Below are 14,348 nucleotides of genomic sequence, written 5' to 3'. Positions count from 1 at the left end.
AGGTTAAATGACCTCTTCCGGGCCCCGGGGCCACGGGGTGGCGAACCATGGTAGCCCCATCTGCAGCGGTATCGGATTGCAACGACAGTTGCTAATAAACGGGATGAAAGGGAACTCTCGGGAATGAATGCGAGAAGTGAGGTTACAAGTAAAAAAAAAAACCCAAACCTGCAACGTGGCCTAAAGTATCTGTTTTAGTTTCTGGGAACAGAGGAACCACCGAGAATAAAAAGACGAAAACCATGCACCGGGTGCACATGATTGGGAAGTTCCGAAAGGCCGCAGCCGTTTCGGTGATGGCGTATGACGGCGCACCATGTGCAGCTGGAACTTGGGCGAACACACTCCTAGGGTTTTAATGACGGACATGTGCGGGTATGAAAGAGTGTGTGTGTGTGTGTTTAGGTATTGATCACGATGGCATAATAAACAAGGGGCCATCCCGCGGTGGATGACTAAAGTGCAAGTGCACGAACGTTTTGCTGCACTCATCAGGTGCATCCCGGTTTTCGTGATCTTTTAACCGTACGGAAATAATCATACTCCCTACGTTCGTGTTGCGTGTCGGTTCCATACGCGTCGACCACCATTCTTTTGTTTCGTTTTGTGGCGTATCCTTATTTTCTTCTCCTCTCGATCCAGCCTTCTCCTGTGGCGCGAGAGTGCGTGCATTTTCGGGAAACAACCGAAACGAAGGAATGTCGAAGTTTGGACCGGAAACTCTCGGCTATAGGAATTTCCCTGCCTTGTATTGTAAAGGACACCTCGCTCGATACACTTACCTGCCGTTTTTGAGTGACGAATCGTCGTGCGTGACTCCCGGTAGGTCGACGTCTGTGGGAAGAAACCGAGAGGTAGAGAGAAAGAAACGGTCAGATAACCTTCAACGGGACACATACAACACAGCGACAATTTGGAAAGGAAAAAAAAATACAACCTCCGAAAAGCTAGTTCTACCTTTTTTAAGAAACGATAACACAAATTACACCCAACAAACGAGTATGGGAACGGCAGTAGATTGGCTTGAACAGCGGAAGTGTGCAGAACTTCCGAAGCGATGCAAATGAAGTTCTGCTGCGTGGGGACCTCGAAAATCCTTCTAATGGCACGGCTGAGAAACGTCTCAACGCATCGAAAGGCCAGCAAAAAAGCACACTGGAAAGTGAAAGGCGGCAAGGAGTGTTCTCCCGTCGCGCCAACCGTCTGCCTCGTCTTGCGGGTCTCTGGCCTTGACGGACTCCCAAAGTGCTGAGTCGGCAGAGACGGACGGAACGAGAGCAGGGTAGGGCAACTAAAGTAAAAAGAAACGAAACGGTGCCCGGTGCTAATGGCACAGGTGCTCCCCGACTTCCTCGGTTGTTAAAACATCAAGTAAAATAAATTCTACCGCAACTCAACCGTGCCATTCTAAACCCTCGTCGTGCCCGATGAGGTTAGCCAAGGGGGGGCAAGGGTGGGTGGGTACGTGCGATTGGTGGTGGTTCCTGCTGCTGCTAGCAACGAGCCTAGCGCGAATAATAAATTTTCAATTGTGCTTGCCCGCTAAGCGGAAAATGATGGTCGACCCGTGGGGAAAAACGGACCGATGATCCAACCGACCGATGCGATCTCCGGCCGATGACCAGAGATTTGCTTCGGCGCGATGGTAAGCCGGGCGGTACCGCCGAAAGCAAATAGAAACCCTTTTCCAGCGATATCTCAAGGCGTCCAGGGGGAAGCGACAGGAGTGTCTTAATTAAAAATGGAACACCTTCGAAATGCCTGCGGACGCGGGGTCAAGCAGCGTTCGTCTTCCTTCGTTCGAGCAAACAGAGCAAAGCGATTCGTTCTAGGGTGGAGCCCGAAACGAAACGAGAACTCGGTATGACGATCTGTGAATGAACGAACATTAAAGTCGCCACGTCCAGCCACGGCGGGAGCACCAGATCGTTGGCCAACGATATGCTACCCATTGGGAGTGCGCAACTCTGGAGAACAATTCGGTGGACGGTGCAATTAACGTCTCCCGAACATAATTGTGGCCACCAACATTGATAGGCAGGTGATCATAATCTACGGTCATTTTAACATCACCTGGACACCGAAGCATTGACCATCTTGATTTTTTGGAGGTAGCTTTTGTTAATAAGTTTAGCACTCTTTTAATTTTTATAGTTCTTTCACAAGCAGTGGAAAATAATATGGAGTGAATCTTGCAGAAAACATACTGGGTAACATTATGAAGTTTGTTTAATAACTTCAAACAAGTATAGAGTTGCAGGTGTGTTTAGCGAAGAGAGTCGATTCGAAGAAACTAATGTAATGATGTCGAAAAATCGAGGTAAATATTATATCTCTATTCGGGCCATTTTGTTAAAAGACATGAAATTGCCACACTTATCTGCTATTTTTACAATAAATCTCTCGCTCATCGCGCGCAAAAACATCTCTCACTCTAATCGACCATTTTCATCGGAATTAATTTCAGTTCTATTTAGAGTCAACAACATTTTTTTTTATTTAGAATCAACAAAATCTACTTAAGTACCAAGGAGGTGTAGATTCCACATTTTTTGCAATTTTTAACATTTTTATTCAAGTTATATGCGACCATTCTTTGTATCGCCAGTGTTCAACAAAAGATCATTGAACACTTTTATCAAAAATGATATTTACTAAAAGGACCGGAAAAGATAAGTTTTAACTGATGGGAACTAGTACGGAAAATACGGCAGTCAGAACAACAATAGTATATAAACATTTAGAAACAATAAATAATTTAAAAAATAATAATTGAGAACAGAACTGTTTGCAACAAAGATAACAGTGTTGATCAAAACTGTAGCTATAGGAGATCAACATAACATCCAGATTTAAGAAGAGCAAAATGGTTTCCAGAACGGAAGGTACATTTATTATTAATACTTCAATTCTTTGCAATTTTGCTGAGATAGTTTTTAATTCGCTATTTAGTTTTATTTACGGTGTGGTCTTAGTTTTGAAATGTGTGTCCGATCATTTACTTCACGACTTGGAATAAGCAGAACAATTCTAGCCACGGATTCCAAATCCAGGTAGTGGAATTTACTCGACAGAAAAGTGATTTAAATTCCAATCATCTACCCGATTGCTAATCGTGCCAGAGCTCCGGTGGATTTATTACCGCATTATACCGGTACCACACATAGTTTAGTGATTGGCCGATTGTGAATGGCGGCCTCGGGCATGTCAACACTCCGCTATGCGTCATCTTTTGCGTTGGATGAGCTCCTCTATACTTCCCTCGACGCAACAATGCACTTCATTATCGATTGATTTATGAGGAAATAGGTGTGCCCCTTCGTTTATCTGTCCACCGTATCGACTCCGTTCCCCGCTTGTCATATTTCCCTTCCCTGCTCAGATGATGTTGATGATGATCGAAATCCGGCGTATGGGGGTTGGGAGGCATTGGACTTCCATTTTATGGGCGTTTGTTTACACGGTGGAGAAAAAGAATTAAACCACAGAAAAATCGGTTCCATCGGGTTGGGTTCGCGTAAGCCCCAGCCCGGTAGCACACGCTGGTCCGGGGAAACCGTGTGTCCGTGAGAAGATAAGCAACACGGGAAGGGGAGGGAACTGAAAAATATCCCATCGCATCGGGAGGTTTCGGTCCATATTAAATTCGTACGTCCCGCGATGTCCCTCCCTCTCCGAACGACGGCAATCATTGTAACGCTTGAACGGAGACATGCCAATAAAAAGAAGGCGCATACGAGCCGTTGTTTGCATACGAAATAAGGGTGGCCCAGGTTATGGGAGCCGGGAACGAAAAGGGTAAAAAAGCCACAGAAAGACATGTGCATGCATACATACATGTGTTCCCGGGCCGCGAAGCACGACCAAATGCTGGCCTCGGAGTACGCCGACATCGACGGTTACACAAGAGGAACATGGGGCATGGCCCTTCAACCGGCCGAGGGGAACCGATGAATGCGTCGATGACACTCTCTTGTGCCGAGGTAATCGAAATTCTAAACCTCGAAGCTCGGGACCGCGCGCTAGGGTCGCAGACAGCCAAGGGAAATGGTCACGGCCGAGTGGGGTTGTAATTGAGTTTGGAGAACGTTTGAATAGCCAAAATTAATTGGCCTCGCCCGTGGCCACCAACACCACCCTGCGGGCATCGTCGAAGGGGACAATCTACGAAAGGGGTTGTTGTCGATGCTCAGTTGGTTGGCCGCGAAACGGGTGTTTCTCTCCCGAACCGTGATCGTATACAATGTAGCTTTTCCGATGTTCCAAACGTTAATCCAATTGCTTGAAACCGCGACGAAGTTGGTTACTCTAATGAACTATCGAATCTGCTGCTGTCCAGAGCACCCGAGCATCGGACACAATTCGTTGATGATGCTGTGTTTTTTTTTGTTGTCTTTTTATGTATTTGTTACATCGTTCCTCTTTTCCAGAACGTCCTCCTTTGCCGTTGCCTCCTGATTACGGCTAGAAATCGGTCGCAAGATCTGGTGTGAAAGCCCGAGGTCTTTTGATGATCCGGCTGTACCCGGGAAGATCTCTTCCTTCCTTCCACCCGTCGTATCATTTCCTGTTCCCCACGTCCCTCCAACGAACCGCGTCGATCTTCACCGATCAAGATCATTAACATCGTCGACAACGTTTTCTTCTGCCTCTTCCTTCCACGGCGGACCCGAGCAATCGGTGGGGTATTTTTCCAGTTTTCCCTTGTTGTCCATCGCGTCCCGGGCCGGGTTTGCTCCGCCGGCCTGGATGGGCTCAATTGTTTGCTCAACTTTCTCAGGCGTTCAGACGTTCTTTGGGACGTTGTCTTAGGCCGATGTTTTCCATTATCTCCCCGCCGGCCCAACGCTTGGATGCTGTTGTTGGACGCCGCATCGCTTCTTCCATGTTCTTTGCCCAGCCCTAATTAGTTACTTCCCGTGGCTCTTCGGGGGAGACTGTGGTTGTGGTATTTCCGGTCACCCGGTTTGCACGAACAGGATACACAGGAAGCTGTGTCCAGCGACTGTCAACTGGATCTGGGGTACTTTCGATCCAGGTTACTGTGGAACGTGTTATTTCCTCATTAATGGACATTCCTCTTTTCTGTAGCATCTTTTCTAGAGAGTTGACCAACGATACGCGGAGATGAAGATGGTAAAGCATGAATGTGTATGTTCCGATAACAGACACCTCTGCATGGCAATACCGTATTCACGGCCTTATCAACCAGCCTATCGATCAAACTTTTTCCAACCGAGGCGGACGCGAAGATAAACGGGCTAAGGTTTTTGGCCCTATCTTCGTGAGAACCCAAAATTCAGCTTGAAGGTTGATTGCATGACCGCTTTGCAAGCTGTCGACCTACAATGTTTGTAGTTAAGTTAAGAGTTACGATATGTTCATGTATAATTTGCGCTGCCCGAATACATTCTCGAGCGCTAATTCTCAGACTTTTGTTCGTTCTTTCTCCAGCTGCCCATTGCCAGCCGGTACAATTGATGGGAAAAAGGTGCCCTCACCCACTTGCATCGCTCACAATTGTTGTCTGATGACGAACCGGCACCTCATCGCTTTCCGTATGGCTGCCACCCTCGAGCGCGGTCGGCCCGAAGTTGTTTATTTTTCTTTAGCCAAGCCAACCAAGCAAACCCGGAACCCGGCAAACTCTTTCCCCCGGGCGGAAAGTTCGATCTTCCCCTCCGAGCCGCGCTACCCTCTCTGTGTCTTCGAGCACCGCGAGAGGCACTTTGTAGATACGAAGTTCTTCTCCAGCCGGCGCCCGATCGTGGCTTCCACATGCCCCCCTCCTCGGTTGAAAACGTCGAAGAAACCAGTGGTGGCCGTGTGCGGCGACACAAGCCAGACACGTCGAAGAACGTCTTCCCAAGGCGACGGAGACGGCGGCGGAGGAAACGAAAGCCGAGGACCGATGATTCCGACAAATTGAAATGAAAAACTAATGTAAACGCAATGGTAGAGTAACAAATAAAGAAAAGTAAAAAGACCGACACATACAGCAACCCGGCGAGCATTCAAAAGATGCGCACTCAACATCAGCAGGCCGGGGCCGTGTGCGTTAGTGTGTGAGCGTTTGGTTGGAAATAATTTACGGCAATACTGCTGCTGCTGCTGCTGCCGGGGTAGTTTCAATTCCTCCGAATTTCCTTCCATCGCTCCACCAAGAAAGAGTTAGCCGCGTGGCCTAAGCGCGGGTTGGTGTCGCGAGATGCTGCAAAGGCAAGCAACGGCAGCCGCCAACACAAACGTACGCGACACATCGCGGCGCAATTGATGCTGAGCATCGGCTGATGAGCATTTGTTCGGCTTCCTTCCCCTGCTCGCCGTTCCTCCTTCGCCGGTTCGCATCCGGAAGCCACAACACAAGTTGTTCTGTTCTGCTTCCAACGATATTAACTACGTATGCCGTCATTTTCCCCCGTCCCTCGCCATCGGTGGCGTGGTCGAGTAGTTTCACTCGGAAATGGATCGCAGCAAAAACTAAATGGCACACTTCGATAGATTTCATCCAAATCTGCAGCACATGGTAAAAAAATACATACAACCCCGCCTGAACACTTTCTCACTTTCGCGCAAAAAACTTACCCTCGTAGGTCGCCGAAGCGGCAATGGCCGGGACGGTGGCCGAGGCAACGACGGTAATATTCGCGGCATCATAACCTTCAGCTTCGCCAACTCCAACACCGTCGCCATCATCAGCATCAGCATCATCGTCATTGCCATCAACTTGTGAAAGTTTATCGTTGATCAGGTCCGATATCAGCTGGCTACACTCGGACTCGATGGCGTAGCAAAAGTGCTTGAATTTCTCGAATCCATCGCGGGCAATCAGCTCGATCAGCAGTTCGCACCGCACGTCCAGGCTCGGCTCAGCGCTCAGCTGCTGCTCCTGGTCGGCCGTCAGGACGCCGCTCTTCAGCAGCACCTGGACCAACGCGGTGCCGATCAAATCCCGCACGATCGACAGCCGGTGACGCATCAGCAGCGACCGCACTTCGGCCGTTTCGTCGGCCATTGCAGCGGCTTCAGCGGCATATACACACTTCTTGCTCCTTGCCAAGGACCACACCACCTGGTTGACCACCCGCGCACAACACAATACACAGCAGCCTACAACACCACACACTCCGCGACGCACAAAACGGAAACAAACTTGAACGACCCACGCGCGAGAACGAACCAGAACGTCGCGGTTTGCTCTGTTTACTTTCACCTCTTGGTCGCCACTGGCAACGCGAGCTCCTTCACGATGCCCCACAACGGGTGGGGCGCGAAACCACAACGGGGGACGGCTGCGCTACACTGTTTGTAAACAATTTTCTCACTCATTCAACCCGGACCAAGGGATCACTACACCACGCAAGCGTCCGCTTCCGACGATGTCACGACGTCGACTGAACGATTCGCTGCGAAGTAGTGTTGGCAGAATCGGGACTCGGAAGATTCGAAGATTCGATCCCTAGACGGATTCTAAAGATTCGAATCCCATTTGACGGATTTTAAAGATTCGAATCCCATCTGACAGGTTCTAAAGATTTGGATCCCATTTGACGGATTCTAACCGGCCTGCTACACGAGCCGCAAACTCCAACCGCAAACTCAAAAACCGTATAAGTTTACGTCAAAATCTTTGCGGTTCGTGTAGCCGCGTTTTGCGGTTCCAATTCTGTGATCCACGCTAAACGAGCCTCAAACTCAAACACTTTGCGGCGCAAAGAGGTTTTTGTTTTTGATTTTTCAGTTAACTCAAAAATCTTCCTTCAAAGCAAACAAGATCTTATTTCAATGCACACAAAAAGTAAAAGATGGATAATCTGTTGATGAATGAAGTGTGGCTAACTACCCTATCGCGGGTCATCGAGTTGAGTACCCAAAACTTGCAACAACGCAACAGGCGTACCCAAGGGGATTTTTGAAATATTTCCGGCGCCTGGTCCGACCCGTTTTCGCGTCGAAAACGGGTCGGTCTAGGGCACGATGCGCAGTAAATTTCGACCCGATTTGACAGCGATGTTGACGGGCTGTCAGATTCAAATTTGATGGTGGGTTCAAATTCAAAATAGTGGGTTCGAAAAAAATTATCAATCTAGGTTCAAAAATAATATCCTCTCTAGGTCTGTTTTCCCTCCTCATTCCGCTATCTTTCCTCTTCCCTCTCCTAGCCTCCACCTGTAATGCACACTTGATTCGATATTCTTTCATTTTTTTACTGTCGCGATCGTGGTTAACACAGTGGTAGTGATTACATTGGTGGTAGCTGTTGAAGAGATATTTTTATTGTTTGGTTAGTGAGGATTGAACACTTATCGTTATACATACCATACGATGCGCAGACCGGTTGATCTATCGGCGATGTTGGAAAGTGTCTTGTTGATTGTCTGTTTTATTTTACGTAACGATGGATACATTTTCTCAAAATTGCACTCGCGCGAAATAAGGTGCGTAGTATAAAATCATGAAACTAGAGGTTGGAGTTGAAAAATTCGACGAAGTTTGTGCAGTTTAATAATGTGTTTGGTTTTTCTATTGTGCTTTTTTTTTTAGATTTTAACACTCAATTGACGGTGACTGCAGCATGTTTTGGTCAGAAAGCACTCGCCAATAAAGTGTTAAGTGTGGAAGTATTCATGCTACGACATCCACTGGGACAATCAATGTGAAACCCACCGAAACAACTGAAAACCGGCTCAGGACATTCCATCGTCACTGTGTACCTTTTCAAATTCCACCAGCATTGACATATCACGGTAATTATTGAAATCATGTTACAAAGATATAACTTTATATTTGTGCCATTTATAAGACGAATACTGTGTATCATTTATTTTTAGAAGGAGCTTTCAAACGCAACCTTCACAACCATTAATATCATACCAGCATCTAAGCCATCGATTTCAGGCAAGTGAATCAGAGAACAACTCTTCTTTCATTAGTTGCATGAGTTTTGTCGTCTGCAAGGCTTGCGGTATTACTTTACATTGACTTTGGTCCCATTTTCTCTTTCCCAGTTTTTCGTTTCGCCAGCCCACCAGCAGTCGCTTCATGATGCTAAGATCGATAAGATGCAAACGATCCGCTACCACGACATCCTAGACTATGTAAAAAAATAAATCTTAAAGAGGTGTAATCGTTCTTTGGTGTCCTGGATAGGCGCCTTGCCTGAATCCTCCATCAGTTCGTTGTGTCCCAGAAAATACAATGGTGCGAGCAACGCTGCCGTAGTGACCTACGACAGTACATTTCTGGCAACTGCTATAATCAACATGTCCTACTACACCTGTGAAAATTAAATGAAAGAACAATTAAATACATGTGAAATTGTCTGCTGATAAGTTTTGTAGTCAACCTGTTATGAATGCTCTTGTTGGCTTGTTGGCTTCGCCAAGCCACTGGACTGTCAAACTGGTGTATTGAGCAAGCTCATTACACCAGCGGCCCCCACGTTTGACAGTCCAGTGCTTTTTCCATGCCACCATTGGTGACCAGTGTGATAAGGCCATTAGATTCCCGTTGATGTTTACTCCACATTCCATTAATAAATAGCGTTGAAACCCCATTTCATCCACATAAGCTCCATCTCGATCTTCAACTAGAATTTCTGCTTCCACGGGTATATTGTCAGCTACAGCTTCAATATTTGCTGTAGATTGCTGCGTTTTGAACATTTTTTGGACATTGTCGGATCGACGATAGAAAACAGCATTCTTTCGCAAATGTTTTAATTCGGTTTTAAGCACATTTTCAAGGGATTTCTTGTACAAAATAGACACCAAGTTTTTACAACATACTGGACGAGCGGTTATTTTAAAATGTAAACAATTCCTCAACGGGCTGTTGCTCACACACACACAAGTCTATGCTGTTGGCAAAATAACGCGAGAGAAAAGGACGGAACGATAGAGCAGACAGCATTTGGATTGTCATTAGGAAGTGAGGGGTATGTCAAATGGTGGCGGAGTGGTTGCGGGGTAGCTCTCCCGTCGTGGAGGGGTTTTTTTGTATGGAACTTTCATGGGTTCGGGTCGAAACGTCAATTTGGCGCTCCTTGGGTATTGTGCGTAGGCAAAAAGATGGCAACCGTTTGCTGGACAATACTGTAGCAGAGCAAGCAAATGAAACTATAATTAACTTTCTTCGCATGAAGAAGGAAGATTTTGATGTTCTCAAGTTACATAAAAAGTGGTAGTATAAAATATTTTAATCTTTATCATTAAACTTTTTGAAACTTTTGGATAAAATCAGTTGGTGGGCCGGACTTTGCCGACTCCTGATCTATAGTGAATTTATAATTGATATTCTAGCTATAAAATGACAAAATATTACTTCGAATTCGACAAAAATTCAATACTTCGAATAGCCATTTAGGCAAAAAATTGCCAAATTGTTAATAACTTTTGATTCTTTGAACCGATTTTCACGATTGACCCCTCAAATGAAAGGTCTGCTCAAGACACACAACTGTAACGATAGTTAGATTGTCCAGTCTACTTAGTTTTTGCGAAATGATTTTGTATGGGAAAATGGCAGAAACAGCCAATTTGCCAATAACTTTTGATTCTGTGGACCGAATTTTACGACAGACCCCTCAAACGAAAGGTCTTTTGCAGACCAACAACTTTGTGGAAGAAAAGACTTATCCATCGTTTCCAGTTTTGGAGAAATTAAACCCAGGAAAACAGAGTTCGAATGGTCCCGATGCGCAATCTCTCTCTTCGAAAGAGAATGAGAATTGAAGAATTCTCTCTTTCAAATCGGCGCATAGTGGTGGGTAGTTCCCTCGGAACTGAAATGAAACAGCTCCCTCTGGGAGCGATAGCGATAACGATCCAGATGGTCCTGGGGACCGTTCACACGCTGGATTTAGCCTTTGGATCAATTCAACCATTGATTGTACAATTGTTAAAGTAACAAATAATATGAAAAATCGGTAAATTTGGTAGGCACGCATGATATGACGGATTGGGGTTCGGAATCGGAGATCCGGATCTCAGAATGGATTTGAATCGAAAAATTCGAATCCCTGTAGGGATTCAGTTTTCCCATCGCTACTGCGAAGTCGACTGACGCGAAGTCACAAACCTTGAACGGCCTTTGAAGCTGAAATAACCTATTTGTTAATAACTTTTTTGCACAAGGACCGATTTTTAAAGTTGACCCCTCATTTTCAAGATATGTAACTTTTTCGGAAGTAACATTCTTTCATATTCCCTCAGTTTTGAGAAAGTTAATTGTGTCACGGATCATTACCGGTACGTTGACCTTGCCGCTAGTAAAACCGGCTCACATTCCCGTTTAGAATCGGTAAAGGCCTTTACACCGTTGGGCTTAAAAAGTAACGTTACGGCAGTTACGTGTTACTACCGTTACTATGATTTCAAACGCATGCAAATCTACTATCCATTTAATTTAGTATATTTTATAGATAAATCCACTAATTTTTGTAACAACAAATTCATAGGACTTGAAAAAGTATATGATTGATGTATCAATAAAATTAGAAAACTATAATGCAGCAAAGTGCTTAGAAAAAATTGATCAAAAGTGAGCAAATATTGTATAAAGAATTCAATGATTTTCGAGGCAAAAAATTTACGGCTTAAAGTTTAATAATAAACAGTAAGTATTAATTTTATTTGAGCCTTTTCGTATGTGCCAATCCCTGTGTTTACTAAAGTACTAAAAACAAAAAGAACACAGCTCTCGGTTTACACCAAGGTGTACTATAACTACTAAGTGAGTTACGTTTCCGGCGTCAACACGTGGCTCAAGGACTTCCAGCGAGAGGGGCTATAAAACAGACACCCAGCGTACGGTACGCTCCATTTGCCAGATGTCCTCAGCGTTCAGCGTACGCGTTTGAGGAGTGTTAGAAAGGCCACGTGTCGTCGCAGTGCTTCAAATTCTTTTGTGTGATAACAATAGGTGCCGTGCGGGTGCTCTAGAGAGCAGGTTAAAAATGGTCCAACCCGTGTACGCTAGGCTTAGCGAAAGTGACGAGGAATTGATGAACCACTTGCGCAGTGTGATCATCACGCGTTCGAGGGATGGAGCGACAATCGATGAAATTATAGGTAATAAGAGAGAAAATAATCCAACCGAACCACGTGTGTTGTTACATGTTTGTATCATGAACTAAATTTCCCCCGCAGAAGACTATTTGGAACTGACGGGGAAACATTTGTTGGACAATTTCTTATGCCGCAACGATCTTATGACTTACCTGTCTATGATCGATGGAATTTGGTACTCGACCGAGGGTACACAGAGCGTTATACTGTGGTACTGTAGCACGCCCAGGACGAAACATCTTGTCGACATGATCAAGCAGCAGAAAGCTTCGCAGACTGCTGGTGGTCACTCCTATCGTCACTACATGGCACGTGAAGTGGTCCTCGAAAACGAGGTGGTAGACAACTATGGGAACAATCTCAATCCGTCTACTGGAATGGGATGTGGTATTAAACCTTCTGCTCCGGTCGTTACCTTCGCCACCACCGCTCAGGAGAATTGGCGGATGCCATCGGTGGCTGCAACGCGACGTCCAACAACACGACAGTTTCGCTACCGGAGACCACAGCGAGAGGTACGGCATCGGCCGTACACAAGACCCGAGACCACCAGCTACGGACCGAGCTGGAGACGGCCGAGGAGCTGTGAACTCGATTATGTAAGTTATTCTACGCGGGAGAAAACCTTTGCTGGGGTTACTAAGTTGTTCCACTTCTTTCCTTTCTTAGTGTAAGTACGGGCCATCGTTTCATCAACATCAGCTGCTTGGGGATGACTTTTTTCTAGCCATAGCGAAATGGGAATTGAAGTACTCTTTTGACCCAGGTATTTACTCTTCTCGATCGATTTCCATATCCTTTAAAGTGTAACGTTTGCTGTTCTACTTTCTAAAGGCCATGACATCGAGATGTGTGGATTGTGCATCTCGGGATTAACTCTCTCCGATGCAGCGATGCGAATTCAGGTGGCGCCGTACATCGCCGGTCAAGTTCTAATCAACGTTGGTACGGTGGACCTTCTGCATGGTCGGGTAATGATCGATCTGATACACGACTTCGAGCTGCTGATGGCTCGGTTCCGTGATCGAAACGTCGAACCGATCGTGACAACCCTCGCACCGATAGCGAACTCGGGTGGCCGAACGATCATGGCGGAGCGGCTACTAAAGTTCAACGAGTACATCCGGCGCACTTGTCCGCGCTACATCGACCTATGGAAGTACTTTGTCCATGCGGACGGAAGCTGTCGGTTTGAGCTTTACCAGCCTGGACCACGCACCGTCACCGGCAGCATTCGACCCCACGTGCTGTGGAACAAACTAGGCCGGCATCATTTAATGAGTGTGATAGGACACGAAATAGCTGCCCAACTAACTGGCAGTACCTCGGCCCAGTTACTAACGCCACACTATGGGCTTGGCTCGGTCGGCATCGTATGCTGATGAACTATGCCATTTCCGTACTAGTCCCTACAAATCTTTATGGCGTGTTTTCCCCTTTTTGGTTTGCCATCCACTCGAAAGTGGCTTTTGTATACCGTTTTTTTTAAAGTTATGCACTGCGCATCCGCCGGCATCTGGCATTTTAAATTGTTCCATGCTATTGTGTCCCGTTGGTGGCCAGTGTCTTATATTTGTAATGTTATATTTGTTTTTTCACTTGCGCACCATTCGTTACCCGGTGATTGTTTGCTTTAATTGAAGCTAAGCTTTTACAATAACAAAACAAGCTATCACACAATGATCGCCTGAGGCTGATGACGATTGGTTGCTTGGAGCGGAATAGGCCTACATTGGACACAATTTCCACATCTCGGTTCCGGGACCGAGAGCGTGGTGATGTCCATTGTCCCCTCCTCGCGTACTGTTGGCAGAGCGTTCGTCCGTTCGAAGCCACAAGAGTTCGTCCTTCCGGATGACGAATTGGCTTGTCGCTTCGAGAAGCACGAGTTCCAGAAGTCGATGTCCCCACATGCGGCCGGCCCATTTGTGGGGTAGTCTGCTTTTCGAACTCGTGTCGGAAAGGGTAAAAGAAAAAGATGACCAGCTTGCAGCAAATCGACCGGTCGTGTAAGCTGGTTGATCGTGAAACTCATTGTTTCATTTTTTGCTTAACCGCCAACTTCAAACCTCTCGTTATCATCCTGGCGAACAGTGAAGCTCCATCCAAAGATGCGACTCGAGTCGATCTCCAATTTGATCATGATCTTACAAAGCAAACACTGTGCGATTCCTGTGTTTGTATTGTTTTAGTGTTTATGTGTTTGTGCATACATGTGTCAATAAAAAATGTACAAAAAAGTGCATCAGAAGAAAAAAGCAAACAAATAGTGTACTTTTT

General features: G+C 46.1%; 2 protein-coding genes across 2 annotated transcripts in view; one reads left to right on the top strand and one right to left on the bottom strand.

Annotated features, from left to right (window-relative positions):
* Positions 1-7,040, bottom strand: part of LOC131271684 (uncharacterized) — a 50,431-nt gene extending 43,391 nt beyond the window's left edge. The window contains 2 exon segments of the mRNA XM_058273190.1: positions 783-834; positions 6,559-7,040. Of these exon segments, the coding sequence (XP_058129173.1) occupies positions 783-834; positions 6,559-7,015 (509 nt within the window). The 5' untranslated portion in view covers positions 7,016-7,040.
* Positions 7,041-11,818: 4,778 nt separating this feature from the next.
* LOC131272413 (maternal effect protein oskar) lies at positions 11,819-14,335 on the top strand. Its single transcript, XM_058274137.1, has 4 exons — positions 11,819-12,071; positions 12,150-12,667; positions 12,738-12,834; positions 12,903-14,335. The coding sequence occupies exons 1-4, from the start codon at positions 11,957-11,959 to the stop codon at positions 13,448-13,450; spliced, it is 1,278 nt and encodes a 425-aa protein (XP_058130120.1). The 5' UTR covers positions 11,819-11,956; the 3' UTR covers positions 13,451-14,335.
* The last annotated feature ends 13 nt before the right edge of the window (positions 14,336-14,348 follow it).

This window comes from Anopheles coustani, chromosome 3, assembly GCF_943734705.1.
Source record: "Anopheles coustani chromosome 3, idAnoCousDA_361_x.2, whole genome shotgun sequence".
NCBI classification, from domain to species: domain Eukaryota; kingdom Metazoa; phylum Arthropoda; class Insecta; order Diptera; family Culicidae; genus Anopheles; species Anopheles coustani.
Note: the sequence above shows the minus strand (reverse complement) of the source record. Positions and strands in the feature narration are given on the sequence as shown.

Coding starts and splice junctions, on each gene's coding strand:
- LOC131272413 (XM_058274137.1), top strand. CDS start 11,957: ATGGTCCAACCCGTGTACGCTAGGCTTAGCGAAAGTGACGAGGAATTG. Junction 12,668..12,737: donor GGAGCTGTGAACTCGATTAT/GTAAGTTATTCT, acceptor TTCCTTTCTTAG/TGTAAGTACGGGCCATCGTT. Junction 12,835..12,902: donor GAAGTACTCTTTTGACCCAG/GTATTTACTCTT, acceptor TACTTTCTAAAG/GCCATGACATCGAGATGTGT.